We start from the raw sequence: 17,801 nt of genomic DNA, 5'->3' as shown, positions 1-17,801 counted from the left end.
AAGTGAAAATCGCATGTGACTATCACCTTGGAAGAACTGAACCGGACCGGTTCTTGAATCAATTAGATATGTAAAGACAGTGATATTTCTGAGTGCGCAATTGCCTCTAATGCTTCCAAACCGATCCAACGCAAGATCAGAGGGTACGACATTTTTAAAGGATCAAACGTTCATGTAAACGTTTGGGCAGTGGTTAGAGACCTGGCCGTGTGGAAAAATCCATTGGAGTTTAGACTAGAGAAGTTCTTGGAAGAAGACGTTGACATGAAATGTCAATGATTTTAGGCTGCTTCCGTTTGGAGCAAGAAGACGGGTTTGTCCCGGTGCACAACTTGGTATCAATTTTGGTGACTTTCATGATGAGTCATTTGCTTCACCATTTCGTTTGGACACTTCCTCAATAGACTAAACCGGAGGAGATTGACATGTCTGAGAAATGAGAACTCTGGACTTGTTACTTACATGTGCACCCCTGTTCACCCCGTTGCCATGCCTCGCTTGCCTTCGGATCTGTAAATGCCTCTCTGATCTACCTTCTGCTTATGCTCTTAAATGTAAACGGAGCTATATATTGGTTACAATTTAAAGTTCGAGTCTTATTAACTTCACTAAGCTAGATAACAGTGGTTATTTGAATTTTATATTCCAACTTAACTTACAATAGTGGCTGTTTTAAAGGTCATTTGATGTTGACGATATATCATAAATTCTTTTTTAAAAAAAAAGAATTTTTAATTGTCTATAGTCTAGACATGATTACATAATTTTTAATTGTATCAACAAGTCAAACAAAGTCAAAAAGTAGTGGTCAAGTTTCCAAAGTAGATGAAGCTCTCACTCTCATCCATAAACCGCAAGTCAGCATAGCACTCTTTGTCAAACCAAAAGTGTAGTACTCCTTTGATTTCGACCTTTCTCAAGTCATTGCTTTGCAAATCGTAACACAGAATGTAGAATCGAGAACACATCTCATAGGGTGCCAAGATTACCTTGCTGTCTGGAGTTGTGCCTTTGACAACCACTTCAGTGTCTTGGACTAAATGCATTTGACAAGGCTGCAAAGACAGAGTCTGGTTCAACCATTCCTTTTCCTTAACGTCTTCCAATACCCACAAGGTCGCCACACCCCCGTCTTTGAGGTAGCTATGCTCGAAAATAGCTATTTTCCCACCATATTCTATAAGATTTTCCTTCCACTCTATTCCAGGCACAGCCACATTATGATTTGATGACAAGACATCCTCAGGTACTAGGATGGTAGTCAACTCTTCTCTTGTTCGATGGACGATGAGAGGATGATGATGATGCACCAACCATTGATGCAATCGATTCTGTTTCTTCTTCCTCTGTTTCTTCTTCCTATTCTTCGGTTTCATCTTCTTGGGGTTTTTTAAATGTCCTCAGAGGACATAGAGTCAGTGTGAGGAACATCTAACGTTACTGCTCGTCTTAACGCGGCTCTATACTCCAAATTGTGCTCTCTGGCTAATGATTCTTGTCTCTCCATCCTTTGCTTCTCCGGGATCTCCATCGTCTTCTCTTTCTCCAGCATTAGTGGAGAAATGCAAAGCATTAACAACCGGTAAGGATTTAACGTCAAAGGAGGTCGGTGAAAAACTTACGTTCAGAGCTTCTTGTTCGATCCAGATGATGGCGTGTTCTGAAGTTGCATTGCAAGAAAGAACAATGTATTCGGACCTTCCGTCTACTGGCACTGCTGTCTTCACATCCGGAGGATATCTTCCTAATCTGCAAGAAACAGTTACTAAATAGGTTCAAACTTCACTACATATTTAGCTCATCACATGATCAATCGCAGAGCAAAAGAAATGTGATGTATCTTGAATATAATTTCATAAGACATATGAGATTGCAAACTAAGAAACATAGGGTCCTTTAATGTAGCGTGTAGAATTTTTAGGCTTGGAATGGTTGTTGGGACGATGCACAAGTTTTGGTTTGCAAGAAGGATTCTCTAATCCGTCATTGTTCAGTTTCGATTAGGAGTTTTTCGGTTTTTGTTTAAATTCGCAACGGATTGTTGACCTCGGAAAACAGAACGTTGTAGTCCATAAAAGGATCGCTGTGCTAGTTCATAACAACCATTTCCAGACCCTTTGATTTGTGAAGATTTCTTGTTTCTCACGTTTGGTGAATGGTGAATGGTGAATGGTGAATGGTGTGTGTGTGTGTGTATGTGTGTGTGTGTGTGTGTGTGTGTGTCTGTGTGTGTGTGTGTGTGCAGGATATGATCACGGCGGGGATGGACACGTCGGCGATAACAGCTGAATGGGCCATGGCGGAAATGATAAAGAATCCAAGTGCAACAAAAGGTGCAAGAAGAATTCGACCGTGTGGTTGGACTTGACCGGGTCTTAACCGAGCAAGATTTCTCACGCTTACCATACCTCCAATGCGTGGTGAAAGAATCATTCAGGCTGCACCCTCCTACGCCTCTAATGCTTCCTCACCGATCCAACGCAAGATCAGAGGGAATTACATTCCCAAAGGATCAAACGTTCATGTAAACGTTTGGGCGGTGGCTAGAGACCCGGCCGTGTGGAAAAATCCATTGGAGTTTAGACCAGAGAGGTTCTTGGAAGAAAACGTTGACATGAAAGGTCATGATTTTAGGCTGCTTTCGTTTGGAGCAAGAAGACAGGCTTGTCCCGGTGCACACCTTGGTATCAATTTGGTGACTTCCATGATGAATCATTTGCTTCACCATTTCGTTTGGACACCTCCTCAAGAGGCTAAACCGGAGAAGATTGACATGTCTGAGAACCCTGGACTTGTTACTTACATGCGCACCCCTGTTCACGCCGTTGCCACGCTTCACTTGCCTTCTGATCTGTAAATGCCTCTCTGATCTACCTTCTGCTTATGCTCTTAAATGTAAACGGAGCTATATATTGGTTACAATTTAAAGTTCGAGTCTTATTAACTTCAGTAAGCTAGATAATAGTGGTTAAATGAATTTTATATTCCAACTTAACTTACAATATTGGCTGTTTTAAAGGTCATTTGATGTTGACGATGTATCATAAATTCTTTTGAAAAAAAAAAGAAAGATTTTTTTAATTATCTATAGTCTAGACATTTTTTTTTTTTGGTAAAAATGTTAAGATTTTATACCATTTTCTGAGTTACATTTGAAAAGGAAAATACAGCTTATTCTAATCGCCTATTACATAGAGGTAATCCCTTATGGATTCCTAGTGGAGAGGATTCAAAAATGATGCTAAGTAATTAAATTAATACAACCAAAGTAAAATTCAAGGAGAGAGGGAGAGTTTGGGTCTTGAGCGGGAAAAGATAGGAGGCGATCGCGAATCATACGGTCGACATTTGTGAAGATCCGAGAATTCCTCTCCTTCCAAACAAGATAGATAACTGCTTGGAGGAGTAGCCTGATGATGGTCGATGCTGCGGATGAATCTGGTTGGCGCGGTTGAAGGTAGAGCTGTCAATTGGGCGGGCAACCCATGGGCTGTCCATGTCCAATACATTTTGGACCGGTCACGGACAAGCCCATTTTTAAACGGGTCTATTCCGATCACAACAGTGGCGTCTGAATCAACGTTTAGCATAGGAAGTCGAGTCCTCAACAAGTACAGAAGTTGCCTTCTACCTAGAAATGTTCAAGCGTTGATATGTGCAAGGAATTGGTTTCGTGGATTTGAAGAATTTGGTAAGAATTTCACATTTTTTTCATATTTTAGGTGATGAGTTCTTACTTAATTATTTTTCAATTTTGTAGGTGATGAGATCGAGTTTGTTGACGAGGAAGTAGAAGAAGCATGATGTGATGGATTTTCTCAAATACATTTGTAGTTTGTGAGCACTAATAATTTGTTATGTTAAAAATACTTTGTAGTTTGTGGGTACTAATTATTTGTTATGTTAAAATTACTTGTGGTTTTGGTTCGTTACTTTATGTTAAAAATATTTAGTAGTTTGTGGGTACTAATTAGTTGTTATGTTAAAATTATTTGTAGTTTTGGTTTGTTACTTTATGTTAAAAGTATTTAGTATATTCAATATTTTAAATTCTTATTTTTTTTTTATAATAAAAACTCAGATATTTTCAACAAATAAATTAAGAAAAACATAGAATTATCATTTTGTAGTAGCTAAAAGATCAAATAATATTTAGAAAATCAAAAGAATTAAATTTATTAATAAGAGAAACAAAAGTCAACATATCAAATAAAAAGTCAACAAAATAATATGGATGGCTCACGGAAAGACCATCTGGACATGGTCTAATTTGGGTGTGGACACTTTTTGGCCCAATGTCCATTACGACTAGTCTAATTATGTCTGCTAAATTAAATGGACATTGTAGACGGACATGGACGGGGCGTGGACGGCCCAATTGACAGCTCTAGTTGAAGGATCCAAGCTGAGATGGATAGCAGATCAAGAGGAGGGTTTTGCCTTACCCTAGAAGCTAGATCTTGGGAAAACATAGTCCTATGGTGAATCGCATCCATGCAATTGGTTCGACCTTGGCTATATCTATAGTGGTGTGATGAAGAATGGTTTTGATTTTGAAACACGATTTGTGAAATGCTAAAAGAAGAAAATGGGGTGTATTTATATTTAATATATTTCCGTGCTTATCCATAATAAGTATAGTAAATTCGAAAGGAAAAGCATAGTAAGAGATATTTGATTATTCGATAGAAAAACGTGATAGTGATGGTGATAGACATAGTCTAAGACTAAGAGTGTGCGAGCGACAGAAAATGAAGTACGTTTGTGCATGGCCAAATCTGATGATGATGATGTATTGATTTTGCTCTTACTAATTTGTTTTTCTCCACCGTATCATCTTCAATATTCAGTTGGAACAATAAATGATATATATATATATATATATATATTTATGTATATAGAAAGTCAAATAAAGAGAAGCTCCTTGGTAATGTATATACAGGCCTATATATATATATATAAAGGAATGACATATATACAGGCCTATATATATATATATGTAAAGGAATGACATTATTACACATTATTATGAAAGGGATGAAGTGTTTTATTTTTTACTTATTATTATCATCTTGTTTTTACCGAAATTAAAGAGTATTTTTTACAACTTTTTCTCCCGATTGAAGGATAAAAAAAAAAACATGTGGGTGTGGTGGGGAATTCGAACCCCCAGGAACGAAACACTAAAACGCTGGGTTTGAACCAACGAGGTAGGTTATTCTCATGTACACATTAGCCGATTTATTTCTAAATAACTATTGTTTTTCTTATTTTCTCTATATAAAGCAAACCCCTTTCTTCTCCGTCACACTAACGTTCATCGAAGGAAGCTGCGATAATGACCAAACGAGGTAAACGCTCTTCCCAGAAGAGGAGGGAGAAGGATGAGTTCATCATCTACCGGGGCAGACTGCGTGTACCCAATCGTAAATCGCGAAAATCCTAGAAATGCCTGAAACGTTTTGTTTTTTTAAAGAAACTTTGTATCTACTCGTAAATCGAATTGGAAAATCAGCGAATCTGTTAAATCTCTGAGATATGTTCTTGTTAATTTTGAATCTGCCATTTATAAACCCCGAATCTGCAAAAATTGTGAATCTGGATGTCTCGGACTTGTTATACGGTGATTTTGTTTGTGTGTTTCTTTTTTCTAAGAAACTTTGATTCTGCTTAGCGACTCTGTTAAAGATATTCTCATACTCATTCTTGCTAATTTTGAACCTGACTTTTATATACACCGAAACTGCAAAACTGTGAATCTTAAGGGATTTTGTGTTGTGTTTTTGTTGAATGCTTGCTTCTCAAATTTTTAGAGAAGTGGAGAGGACTACTTGCTGGGAACTCTGGATTTGGTGCTGGGAGCTCTCGATCTGCTGCTGGTAATTAGACTCTGCTTCTTTCTACTTTTAGTTTAGTGTTTTGGATGTGTACCCTGAAACTGTTGTGATACTGCTTTCTTTCTGTAAATCTAAATCATCTTCTTACTTATTACAGGCTATGTCGAAAGCTCCTCCTCTGGTTCTGAGCCAGAGGAGTACGCTATGGTTGGTATGAGCAAAAGGAATGCAGTGATTCCAGAGGTAAAACGACCCAACCTCGTCAAGATGTCAGAGTGGACAGCGGAACAGTTCCTTCAGTACGACCGGTTCTTGATCCAGAAATGGGAGTATATTGGTTGGGTTGAGAAGGACGCAGGATATGTGGTATGTAATATCACCTTCTCTCCTTCTTTGACTTCCTCTGGTTATGTGGGTATGTGATGATTTTTGGTTTGTCTGCTTCTATCACTCTTGTGCAGAGCATCAAAGACAAAAACTCCGCTGTTGCAAAATATGCTCGAGAGAAGTTCAACAAGCCCTAAGGTATAATTCTTTGACTTGGTTGAGTCATATGTCAAAACAAGACCTGTTTGCCATTTTTTTCGCTTATCTATTCTTGTTCTCCTTGACTAGGTACCTCCTACGTGCCTACGGTATGGTGAGATGAAGTTGGCCTAAATCAAAAAATGTGGCAGAGAAAGAGTAATCTTAGAAAAGATTGAGACTTCCGTTTCAAACTTTGGATTGCTTTTGTGTGTATCTGCTACTTTTTTTTTTTTCTTTTTTTCTTTTCTTGGACTTGTAAGGACCTAAGGATTTGTTTTCTCATTAAAGAGCCCCAAACCATTCCTCACCAATATATTTTTAACTGAAATCATCAATCTTTCATGTACCTTTTTTAATTTATAGGTCATAAAGTTTAGAAGGTCAACGATTGGTTTGTATAATTGATTAAATTGTCAATCTAGGGAAGGGTTAAGGTAATTGCATAAAAGAACCTTCGTTTAAATCTTCAAGCAAATTGATTTTTATTCTTTTCTATAATAATTAATTGAGGATACAGTAGATAAGTGATTAATATGAAATCATTTGAATTACTTTCGAATATTTAGGCTTGGAATGATGCGCAAGTTTTGGTTTGCAGGAAGGATAGTCGAATCTGGTTATTTGTTCAGTTTCCATTAAATTTGTTTAAATCCGCAGTGGATTGTTGACTGCTCGTAAAACAGAACGGTGCAATTTTCATAACAACAATCTAAACCTTTTGATTTGCGTAGATTTCTTGTTGCTCACGTTTGGTGAATGGTGTTCGTGTGCATGATATGATCACGGCCGTGTGGAAAAATCCATTGGAGTTTAGACCAGAGAGATTCTTGGAAGAAGATGTTGACATAAAAGGTCATGATTTTAGGCTGCTTCCGTTTGGAGCAGGAAGTCGGGTTTGTCCCGGTGCACAACTTGGTATCAATTTTGGTGACTTCCATGATGAGCCATTTGCTTCACCATTTTGTTTGGACACCACCTCAAAGGACTAAACCGGAGGAGATTGACATGTCTGAAAACCCTGGACTTATATCTCAAGGATAATCAAAGAAGCCAGCTTATTTCTCATTGAGTTTACAATCTTTGAGACGCCGTTGCAATGTTGTATGGAAACATAACAAAATCAACAGAAAATAAAGCCTATACACAACCAAATTGCAGGAAACAGAACAAGTTTCTTGATTACTACATTAACTTCAGGTTTCGTCTATAACAACACATTACACACACTGGGTCTGAGACCAAGCTATCTCAGACTAATCATTCTCATCGAATATAAAGGAAACATTTGGATTAACAGGGGACTAGTTGATGTAATCAGCCTCCAATTTGAACAAGTGGACTTTCAAGAGGAGTATTCCTTATAAAACTCCTGCAGCTGCTTGAATATCCGTCTGGCTCGTCCAAGTAAGCCAGCTGCTTCTTTCTCTAGATCTCTGACCTTAGATTTTAGCTCTCTCTGTCCTTGATGAGGATGCATTGATTTCTTTCATTCTCCTCTCGGCTGATATATCAGATTCTTATGCCTATCTCGCAAGTTTTCTTCCGTCTCTTCTGCTTCTGCTGCTGGTGAAGCAAATAGAGATTCAAGATCTCTTAGTGTCAGAAACTGTTGACCTTGATTCTTTGTATTCCTGCTGCTGAATGAGCTTACGTTTGTGTTCTTACTTCTGTTCAGCTTGTTGATGCTCTCTTCCACAGTGCCCGTTACCTAGTTTTCCCAAAAAAGAGAGGTCAAGATCAAAGTGAATCACCTAAGGCAAGAACTCGAAGCTGTAACAGACCAAGGTGACATGTAAAAAGCATATACACGAACCAGAAAACGATGAACTAGAGTAGGCTTCTCTTGTACAATCCGGTGAACACGCCCCAACAGCTTGCGCTTCTGCTGCCGGATTTAGAAGTGGCTCCACCAGAATAACATGCTGTGCTTACAGAAGATTAAGACCATTGGCAACCATGCTGCACTAAAAGCAAGAGGACTTGGATCCATTTTGCCTCTTTTTTTATGGGAGTTTGTCTTTTGGTCTTCTTTCTCGGTCCCCTTGAATTTGATAATGCCCGTCTGTGACTTCCAGCATTTCCATGGAATCAACGTTATATAACCTATGCATTACGTAACCTATACAACACTTGCAATGAATTCCCCGATTGAATTTGTCGCTACATTACCTGCCTCCTTTCATCCGGTTGAAAGTGATGCCGTTGGCGGCTAAGGCATGCTCTAACACATCAAGAAACATCGTTCCAGCTGGAGAAAACAAGAACCTTCGATTGTGGGTCACTTAGACGTGATCCATTAGATTCTTCTAGTAACAGCTTCGATCTACCCCCAAAAACAAATAGATGAGAAAAAGTACTTCTTGAGCAGGAATCTTAAAAGCAAGGAAGCTAAGCTTTTGTTCCATATGAACCTTGAACAGCCAGACACAGAACAAGCAATGTGATGCTTTCCTTGAGAAAAGAGGAACCTCTTCATTACCAGGTAACTTTACTAACACTGAAATGACTTTACTAACACTGAAATGACTCTGTTTTTGGTTCCATAGAGCTCCAGGTAAAGTCAGACACAGAACATCAATGAAACAAGTGAAAAGAAGCTGCAGGTTGTATACCTGAGTAGTTACATCTATTGACCCATGTAAGGACCACCATACCATACACCATGCTGCTCTCTTCCAGCACCTCCCTGACCAGGTTGCTGAGTCTGATAACCGCCCTGAAAACCGGCTTGGAAACCGTACCCAGGAAAGACCCCTGGTGTGATATTTGCTTGAGCACCATATCCACTCGGCAATCCAGCAGCTGCAGCTCCTGTGCTAGCTGTCCCCAACAAAGCCTGTCCAAATCCAGCACCCTGAGATGCCAGCAAAGCTGTCATGGCCTGGCCAATGGCCGGGTTTTATGGAATCTTAAAAGCAAGGAAGCTAAGCTTTGTTCCATATGAACCTTGAACAGCGAGTGATGCTTCGTTTTCTTTGTGATCTTGATCTGAAGAAGAACCGTTTTGTCTGTCATCAGCATATGCAACATTTCTAACATCTGTATGCTGCCTGAATATTGGACACATCACCCACTTCTGCACATTTTCATGAATTGATCTGCGCTCGGTCATGGCAAAAAAACCCTACGTGGACGAACACAAAGGAGATATTGTTAACATTCTAAAGTGTGGCTGGGGAGATCAACGAGACAGAAAGAAAAATCAGAGGCACGAGAACAGTGAGTACATATGTGTGCGTGAAATTCCAAATCCTAATTATCAAGTAATCAAAAGATACAGCAAATGCTGTGCCCGCACTGGAAAACCATCTTCTGGTTTCGCAGAGATTTTCATGACGAATTGGGCATACTTCGCTTTGTAAGGTTTTCACCTTCCTGTTCAACAGGATCTAAAGCATTAACTGTTTCCTGGGGCTAATCTCTTTCCACAGTACCAAACAACAGATTGAGCACACTGTGACAGTTAATGAAGGAGAATATGTATGCAATGTTTAAAAATAATTTCGTTGATTCCAAACATTTACAGAAAATATTCCACACTCCTTAATATGTGACTGCGCGAAGCAAAGCATTTCTTTAGTATGAAGGGAAGTAGCTCGTTTTGAGAAACATTTATTTAATTTATTAAACTCAACAGTATCAACAAGTCAAACAAAGTCAAAAAGTAGTGGTCAAGTTTCCAAAGTAGATGAAGCTCTCACTCTCATCCATAAACCTCAAGTCAGCATAGCACTCTTTGTCAAACCAAAAGTGTGGTACTCCTTTGATTTCGACCTTTCTCAAGTCATTGCTTTGCAAATCGTAACACAGAATGTAGAATCGACAACACATCTCATAGGGTGCCAAGATTACCTTGCCGTCTGGAGTTGTGCCTTTGACAACCACTTCAGTGTCTTGGACTAAATGCATTTGACAAGGCTGCAAAGACAGAGTCTGGTTAGACCATTCCTTTTCCTTAACGTCTTCCAATACCCACAAGGTCGCCACACCCCCGTCTTTGAGGTAGCTATGCTCGAAAATAGCTATTTTCCCACCATATTCTATAAGATTTGCCTTCCACTCTATTCCAGGCACAGCCACATTATGATCTGATGACAAGACATCCTCAGGTACTAGGATGGTAGTCAACTCTTCAGTTGTAATGTCGAAACTCACGATTACGCAAGTGTACATATCATGCCACCCAATATAATGTACTACTGATCCACTAAGTGACCGTCCTAGTGCAAAAGGGACATGAGGACGATAATTCTCTGGCGGAACAACCTTTTTCCATGAACCTCCAGCTTCCAGTACGAACACCCAATGCTCTGACTTGAGATTTTTCAAATAGTCTGAGGATATAGCAATTGTGCAGAAAATTTTGTGATGACCACTAACAGGATCGTGTCCGATAGAGTACTTGTTATCATGCTGCCATTGACCTTGTTCAGCTATGATGTCAGATTTGATGGCGGGTAAGGTCAAGCATTGTCCGGTGCTGGGATTATAGATACACGCATTTTTCCTTACTGTAAAACACATCAAGCCGTGGAGGCTGTTCAAGAAGAAGCCTCCCATACCTGAGATGCTCAAATCTTGGTCGACCACAAAACAAGTGTTGTCTGGAGACGTTGATGATATTGAAAGCAGTATACGTTTCCTGCCGCCTTCACCCACCAAACACATGTATAGACGACGTTGTTGTTGTTGTTGTTGTTGTTGTTGTTGTCGTGTGACCGTAAATAAACGGTCACAAAAATAACGACAAGAGATGAGGGATGACCACTGCTTCGAGACGAACTTGAACCTCATCAGGGACTTTAGTGGCAACCTGATAAGAATTTCAATCAGGAGATCCAGAGGAATCATCGTGGACATATCTCTTGCTGTTTCTCTTCTTATTCCTATTCTTCTTCTTCTTCTCTTTTGTTGGTTGACGGCTAGACCGAACAAAAAGCCCATAATCAGGAAATTACAAGCTCCATTTGATCTTCTTTTCCTCAGTTTGTATAATGCTAATGAAGAGTTGTCATCCTTTGCATCCATTATCTTCAAAGAGATGCACAAAAACAGAGAACAATCAGTTAAGAACAAATCAATTGGAAACACTTGTTGGCCTAAAAGTATAACATGAAAGGGAAGTAAAAATTCAATCTTTAGTCAGTATAAAACATAATAACATGAAAGGGAAGTAAAAATTCAATCTTTAGTCAGTATAAAACATAACAACATGAAAGGGAAGTAAAAATTCAATCTTTAATCAGTATAAACATAACAACATGAAAGGGAAGTAAAAATTCAATCTGTAATCAGTATAAACATACAAACTAAGCTAGTCCTTTGAGAGAGAGAAAAAAAATAAAAAATCAGACGATTTCGCTAGGAATTGGCGAGACGATTAAAGGAGTGAAACCCAAAATTAAGTAATCTTTTTTTATCACCTCAATTTGATTGGAACCTCTGTGAGAGACGATCTGTGCAATACTCTGACATTGCTCAAGCTTGAAATCCTTCATTGAAGCCGCTTGTTTCAGATTCCTTCTTCCGCCGTTCATCTCTTTTAACTCTTCAACTCAAAATTCTAAAATATTCCAAAATTTTTAACACCAAGAGAACAGATTAACTCCAGAAATCGAGATTAGGTTTTTGTAGTGCTGCGGTCGAAAGAACCACCAAAATTTGTGTGTATTTACGCAGTTATTATTTCTTGTCTTCAAGAAAGAAGGAAAATAATAATAATCGGAGAACTTTGGGCCTTAAATCATCAGGTCACATTTGTGGACTTTTGAGGCCCATATAAAGTGGAAATCGTATGTAACTCACCTTGGAAGAACTGAACCGGACCGGTTCTTGAATCAATTAGATATGTAAAGGTAGTTATATTTCTGAGTGCGCAATTGCCAATTGGTAGATTGGTGCCAACCGACATGCACAGATGTTTGGGTTGGCTCAACTTTTTTCTTTTCTATAAGTATCCACTATAACTTTCTTAGGTTTGTGGTAATATTACCAATTTTACTTGCTTAGATAATTTTAAATTGATTCGTTTGGATTAATGAGCAGATCAAATGGGTTTAGAGAACATTTCTGCTCATGTGTTTTTTTCTCTTATTTTTAACTATATTCTTGTATGTCATTATTAAGAATCTTTAGACTAGTAGTAACTTTGCCATCCAATTGAAAAAATAAAAAATAAAGAACATTGAAGGACAACTAATAATAAAATGTCACATGTTGTAAAGAAAACCCTACTAAATAGCTTTAACAGAAAATCTTTAAAATACTGTGAAAATAGAGTTTTTGATGGTGAAAACATGTCCACTATCTTATGAAGTAGAGACATTTAAATTGGTTTCCAGTATATATAATGGCCAAACTAATTTCCGATGACGTGACAAAAAGAAAAACACTTTCCAATAACAAACAGAAAAAAGAATTCAAATCCACTATCTTAGAGTCAATAAAATAAATACCAGGGAAAAAGGAAAATAACTTTTGTTTCAGTTTTGGGGTGATTTATCTGTGTGTTTTCCAGAAGAACATAATATCGCCAAAATAAACAAAAAGACAAACGAACCAGCAAAGCTAGCTCTAAACTCTTAAAGGCCTCTCCTTTCAAATCTCCCCCATATTTCTTTCAAGAAAAAACCCGTCGAATCACGGGTTTCATCATCTTCTTTCGGAAAAGGTGAGGACTTTCTTTTTTTGCTGTGTGTAGATGAATGTAAACAATACGTATTTGTTTCTCTCGTAATGTAATGTATCAACGAATCTATATTTCTCTAATCTTTTTTTTTTTTATATCGAAACCGGAAAATTTCAGCTTACGAATAGAATAGATATGTAAACAGTGGTGGCTATGTGAATGTCGAAACCAGATTCTGTGTAACGTTTCTCGATTTTGTTGCTTTAAAAGGGAACAATATTAATTTCATCGTATCTGAATCCTTGGATGATTTGGGTTTTAGGTGAATATTCAGCTTGTGGGGTCTTTGTTTGAATATCTATTAAATACATCATTGACAGAATTAGAAAACAAAAATTCCGTCTAGGATCGCTCTCTCGTATATGAAAACTATTTCCTATTCATCTTCTGAATCTTCTTTCTAGTTTGTACATGAAAAAAAAAAAAAAACCTGTAGTTATAAAGGCGTAAACTTTTCACATTCAGAGACTTGTTTGGTTTTGGGTTTGCACAGGTAAGATGTTCCTCCATAGCAGTTTGAGAGATGGATTATCGTTATCTCTTGGTGTCATCAGTGTTATTAGCTGGGGTGTTGCCGAGATACCTCAGATTATGACTAATTACAGTGAGAAATCCACTGAAGGTCTCTCTATTGCCTTCTTAACAACATGGATGATTGGGTAAGATGATTAACACAAGTCAAAGTGTTTTTTACTTCCTCAGAGTGAGTTTACCTTTAGTTTAATAGGATATTGGCAAAATTTGAAATTGGTTTGTTGTGTAGGGATATCTTCAATCTTCTTGGATGCTTAATGGAACCAGCTACTGTGAGTGAATGAATCTTAAGAACCTTAGTTTCCTTGATCCTATTATTTTGCCTTGAGTAGCTCATCTAACTCTGGATGTCCAAATTTCTGTGCAGCTTCCAACACAATTCTACATGGCACTGGTAATTTCCAAAAGAGTAGAAGCAGCTGTATTTTGACAACGTTTGTTTGCTTCTTTGCTTGATATATGTTTGATTTGTTTTGCAGTTGTATACAGTGACTACATCGATTCTCTATGCTCAGTCTATATATTATGGCCACATCTACCCGCGGTTGAAAAACAGAAGGAATCAGATGGTATACTGTTTGATTAGTATTATTCCTTGTTTAATACTAAAACAGCTTGAGTAATCTATGTTTGTGAGTAGGTTGATGCAGAACGTATATCAAACATAAGCAGTGATGCGAAAATTCCGAGCAGATGGAGGAATAGGTGCTCTGATGCTGCTCCTGGTGGCGATCAAACCACACCTATCACTATGATTCCTGGGAGTCATCGGAGTAGTTTTACCGGAAGAGAACTTTTTTACACGTAATGATGCCATTTAGATTCTCTAGCACAATGAGAAGTTATATTATTAAGCAAGAAATTTGTTAGAACTTTTAGCTTTCGTTTTGCGTTATGTTTTTGTCAGGTCGGCAAGATCTCTGTCGAGCAGTCATACACCACCAGCTGGATCTGTCTTAGCTCAGAGATTGGCTCGTGGTCAAAGCGAACCAACTCTTGAAGAACCCTTGCTTCCCGAGGATGTCACGCCTCCTTCATTGCCTCCTTCCACCAAATCATTGCTATGCGTGGTTAGCCTTGTCCACAATGCCTGCTATTTGGTTTCCCACTTTAAGTGGTTGTATGATTGAACATTTTCTTTGTACTTTCGATTTCTCTCTTATAGGTCTCTCTGTTCCTGTTTCTTGGAACGTTCAACCTTCCTAATCTGCTAAGTGAATCAAGAACTATGGCTTTGGGAGAGAGAGATCGGGTATTTGTGGTTCGAGCAGCAAGAAAGCTTTTACAGGTAACTCTTAGTTTGTGCATTTCGAGTCTAGGGTCTTCCAAAAAATTTATCTGTCAAACGAATTTCTGGTACCCTTTCTGAATCTATAAAAGGACAAAATGTAAATGTAAATTGTGAGTTCTTGTATTTCAGGTCACTAGCGGCAACTTAGCAGAAAATAACGGTGGAGAAAACAGCAAAATTGGAATGTTTTTGGGTTGGGCAATGGCAGCCATTTACTTGGGTGGAAGGCTTCCCCAAATATGTCTCAATGTAAAAAGTCTTTTTTATACTTCTACATCTACTTATATTCTTGATCTATCGTTTATAACAGATATCTTTTGTATGCAGATGAGGAGAGGACATGTTGAGGTAAGCAAGTAGAATGAACACGGTGTATGGCTATACAGTATGCTGTAACAGTGTTGTATCTCATGTTCTTCTTTTGTAATTGCAGGGATTGAATCCATTGATGTTCTTCTTTGCACTAGTTGGCAATATGACTTATGTTGCAAGGTGAAGAATTGATAATCTTTATACTTAAAGAATATCTGATGGAACCTCTAAAACCCTTGTTTCTAACTTCTTGTTTTGGTTGCAGCATACTTGTAAAAAGCGTCGAATGGTTAAAGCTTGCACCGAATCTACCATGGCTTGTTGATGCAGGAGGATGTGTTGTGCTTGATTTTCTTGTATACAATCTCTGTCCCTCTCATCTCCTTCATGATCTTTGATTCCTTTCTTTTTCATTGGGCTCTAACTTGGCTTATTCTTCGTTTCAGATTCTGCTTCAGTTTTTCCACTTCCGTTGTCGTAAAGACAAAGATTCTGACAAGAAGAAGCATGAAACCGCAGAAGCTGTCTAAGGCTTGGCTACTCCAACAACAAGGCCTCGAACAGATACAGTTTTGATCTGATCTGACCAGCTAGATTCATCTCATTCTATTTATTTCTTCTTGCTTTATAAAGGGATCGAGTGTATGAAGAATATTCGTTATGTTTTTTTAATAATAGTTTGATATGTACAAAAGTACATAAAAACATCTAAAGCATAATTCGTTTCTTCTAGTTGGTCGATAACAGAAACATCTAAAACATTACTTAATTACGATAATTGTTGATAAGTTATATTTTAAAAATAATGTGTTTTTTTTTTAAACAGATTCTTCTATTATTGAGGAAACAAAAAAGAGAGGTAAAGTGACGGGGTGTTGATGAAACCAATATAGCTAGATTGTTTTACATGCACAAGAAGTTCGAACAGGAGGTAGAGATAGTGTTGAACCGATTTAGCAATTATATCAATTGCACATGTCACCATGTCACCCATCATTTGGTTGATAAACACTTTTCCAAATATTTTTTATATAATACATAATTGGTTAAACTGATAAACCCATTTTTGAAAGAAAAATAAAAACTGAAAATGGCTGCCAGAGGTAAGAGGAGATCGCAGCAGCTGGAGAAGAAGGTGAAATACAGGGGTGCCTTATGATAGGCAGTAATTTTTATTACTTGTTCTTAATTCTTTTTGGTGTTTGATTTTTTTTAGTATTGATTCTGCGATCAAGAAGTTGTGTAATTCCAATTATTTGTCATTTGTTACTTGAAAACTATTAACTTTTACAGTAGAATTTATTATACTTTATAATTCACATCTATAAATGTAAATATTGAATTGCTTTTGCAGAATAACTAATTTTTTTCTCTATATAAAACAAATTTATTTCTCTTATTCTCCGCCACATTCACATTCATTGGAAGAAGGAAGCTGAGATTTCCACAATGACCAAACGAGGTAAAAGATCATTTCAAAAATGAATGGAGAAAGAGCAGTTCATCAAGTGCAGAGGAGGACCGTCCACCTCTGGAGCTCCGTAGCATTAAAATCAAGAAGCCAACCCACAAAAAGATTGACCAGATATAGGAGTTGAGGTGTCTCGATGTCTCGATGTTACTAAAATGGCTACATGAAGAATATGAAGAGTTTCTATTGAGAAAGTAGGACACGGTGGGTATGATAAAAACAAGTGGAACAAAATTTGTGATATAGTCAATTTTATATGAAAACATCGAACAATTTTACTACATAAAAAAATTAATAAGACATAGAATTTACTTGCAAACTTTAATTTTGTGTAAAAATTGTGCAAGTGACTATTGCTAGAGTGACCAGAAGATGTATGTTTGGTCTGTTGAAAAATATGTTTGATCTGAGCCAGAAGAGTATGCAATGTGTTTGATCTGTTGTTAAAGAATATAAAAAGATAGAGGATATTTGATATCTGATTTGTTTATGTCTTTGTTTTTTCTATTTGGATATATAACAATATCTAATCTGTTTTTTCTGTTTTTGCTTGGATATATGACAATTTCTAATCTATTTTTCTGATTTTGCTTTATCTTATGTGGAGCATTAGAGAGAAAAATTCAAAATTTCAAAGATTGCTAGAATGGTCTACCAGAATCTTGAATTTCTGGTTTTGTTTTCCTTATATCATATCATAAGTGATATGACTTACTTGTTTTGGTATTGATTGTTACGTTTTTTTCTGGTTATGCTTTCTTTATATATGAGTGGAAGGCAGTCCAAATGTTTGTTGATTGAATATCCTACGAAGTCTAGGTTTTGTAAGTCTTGTTTCTTCTCAAACACTGCTACACGAATTGAAAAGCTTACGGATTGGCCCATCTGTGAATTAAGGCATTTATTTTTCTTGTCTTAAATAATTGGAGAATATTGAGCCTTAAATCATAAGGCCACAGTTGTGGATTAAAGGTTTATAAATAACATGCATTGACTTAAGTTGATCTGAAATCGTCTGTGACTCTCTCTGTTGCTTGGAATGAATGAACTGAACCAGACCAGTTTTTGAATTCAAGAAACCAATCAAATAAAGGCATTTTTTTTTAGTGCTCAATTTGCCAGTTGGTGGTAGTTTGGTGT

The 17,801-nt window shown here is 37.5% G+C and overlaps 4 protein-coding genes, 1 long non-coding RNA gene and 1 pseudogene across 7 annotated transcripts; 3 read left to right on the top strand and 3 right to left on the bottom strand.

The window, feature by feature from the left end:
- Nucleotides 1-794: 794 nt before the first annotated feature.
- On the bottom strand, nt 795-1,376 carry LOC112081618 (F-box/LRR-repeat protein At2g40920-like). Its single transcript, XM_024148409.1, has one exon. The coding sequence runs from the start codon at nt 1,374-1,376 to the stop codon at nt 795-797; it is 582 nt and encodes a 193-aa protein (XP_024004177.1).
- Nucleotides 1,377-1,488: 112 nt separating this feature from the next.
- LOC18027643 lies at nt 1,489-2,857 on the top strand (annotated as a pseudogene).
- Nucleotides 2,858-5,156: 2,299 nt separating this feature from the next.
- On the top strand, nt 5,157-6,622 carry LOC112081634. Of its 2 annotated transcripts, XM_024148453.1 has the most exons (6): nt 5,157-5,210; nt 5,287-5,426; nt 5,814-5,879; nt 5,995-6,203; nt 6,299-6,362; nt 6,453-6,622. In XM_024148453.1, the coding sequence occupies exons 2-5, from the start codon at nt 5,339-5,341 to the stop codon at nt 6,359-6,361; spliced, it is 426 nt and encodes a 141-aa protein (XP_024004221.1). In that variant the 5' UTR covers nt 5,157-5,210; nt 5,287-5,338; the 3' UTR covers nt 6,362; nt 6,453-6,622. The 2 variants fall into 2 exon arrangements, with proteins under 2 accessions (XP_024004221.1, XP_024004220.1); XM_024148452.1 differs by lacking the exon at nt 5,157-5,210 and having other exon boundaries at nt 5,250-5,426.
- A 934-nt stretch (nt 6,623-7,556) lies between these two features.
- LOC112081465 lies at nt 7,557-9,483 on the bottom strand. The gene is made up of 3 exons (XR_002896533.1): nt 9,312-9,483; nt 8,179-9,219; nt 7,557-8,073 (listed from the first exon to the last, which is right to left on the bottom strand). It is a non-coding gene; the product is annotated as an uncharacterized LOC112081465 (long non-coding RNA).
- Nucleotides 9,484-9,888: 405 nt separating this feature from the next.
- Nucleotides 9,889-12,034, bottom strand: LOC18027640 (F-box/LRR-repeat protein At2g40920). The gene is made up of 2 exons (XM_006411306.2): nt 11,789-12,034; nt 9,889-11,396 (listed from the first exon to the last, which is right to left on the bottom strand). The coding sequence occupies exons 1-2, from the start codon at nt 11,900-11,902 to the stop codon at nt 10,023-10,025; spliced, it is 1,488 nt and encodes a 495-aa protein (XP_006411369.1). The 5' UTR covers nt 11,903-12,034; the 3' UTR covers nt 9,889-10,022.
- Nucleotides 12,035-12,927: 893 nt separating this feature from the next.
- On the top strand, nt 12,928-15,916 carry LOC18027639. Of its 2 annotated transcripts, none has more exons than XM_024148093.1 (13): nt 12,928-13,035; nt 13,547-13,712; nt 13,817-13,859; nt 13,955-13,981; nt 14,067-14,156; nt 14,228-14,391; nt 14,495-14,657; nt 14,753-14,875; nt 15,008-15,127; nt 15,206-15,226; nt 15,312-15,370; nt 15,456-15,546; nt 15,637-15,822. In XM_024148093.1, the coding sequence occupies exons 2-13, from the start codon at nt 13,552-13,554 to the stop codon at nt 15,718-15,720; spliced, it is 1,146 nt and encodes a 381-aa protein (XP_024003861.1). In that variant the 5' UTR covers nt 12,928-13,035; nt 13,547-13,551; the 3' UTR covers nt 15,721-15,822. The 2 variants fall into 2 exon arrangements, with proteins under 2 accessions (XP_024003861.1, XP_024003860.1); XM_024148092.1 differs by lacking the exon at nt 12,928-13,035 and adding an exon at nt 13,174-13,315 and having other exon boundaries at nt 15,637-15,916.
- The last annotated feature ends 1,885 nt before the right edge of the window (nt 15,917-17,801 follow it).

This window comes from Eutrema salsugineum, unplaced genomic scaffold (genome assembly GCF_000478725.1).
Source record: "Eutrema salsugineum unplaced genomic scaffold, Eutsalg1_0 scaffold_10, whole genome shotgun sequence".
NCBI classification, from domain to species: Eukaryota; Viridiplantae; Streptophyta; class Magnoliopsida; order Brassicales; family Brassicaceae; genus Eutrema; species Eutrema salsugineum.
This window is presented reverse-complemented; position numbering and strand designations above follow the sequence as displayed.

Excerpts from the sequence above, each read along its gene's own strand:
- LOC112081618 (XM_024148409.1), bottom strand. The coding sequence starts at position 1,376 with ATGAAACCGAAGAATAGGAAGAAGAAACAGAGGAAGAAGAAACAGAAT.
- LOC112081634 (XM_024148453.1), top strand. The coding sequence starts at position 5,339 with ATGACCAAACGAGGTAAACGCTCTTCCCAGAAGAGGAGGGAGAAGGAT. Across the intron at positions 5,880-5,994 it reads GAGCTCTCGATCTGCTGCTG|GCTATGTCGAAAGCTCCTCC; the intron begins GTAATTAGACTC and ends TACTTATTACAG. Across the intron at positions 6,204-6,298 it reads AGAAGGACGCAGGATATGTG|AGCATCAAAGACAAAAACTC; the intron begins GTATGTAATATC and ends ACTCTTGTGCAG.
- LOC18027640 (XM_006411306.2), bottom strand. The coding sequence starts at position 11,902 with ATGAACGGCGGAAGAAGGAATCTGAAACAAGCGGCTTCAATGAAGGAT. Across the intron at positions 11,397-11,788 it reads GAGGTTCCAATCAAATTGAG|ATAATGGATGCAAAGGATGA; the intron begins GTGATAAAAAAA and ends ATCTCTTTGAAG.
- LOC18027639 (XM_024148092.1), top strand. Across the intron at positions 13,982-14,066 it reads CACAATTCTACATGGCACTG|TTGTATACAGTGACTACATC; the intron begins GTAATTTCCAAA and ends TTTGTTTTGCAG. Across the intron at positions 15,227-15,311 it reads TGAGGAGAGGACATGTTGAG|GGATTGAATCCATTGATGTT; the intron begins GTAAGCAAGTAG and ends TTGTAATTGCAG.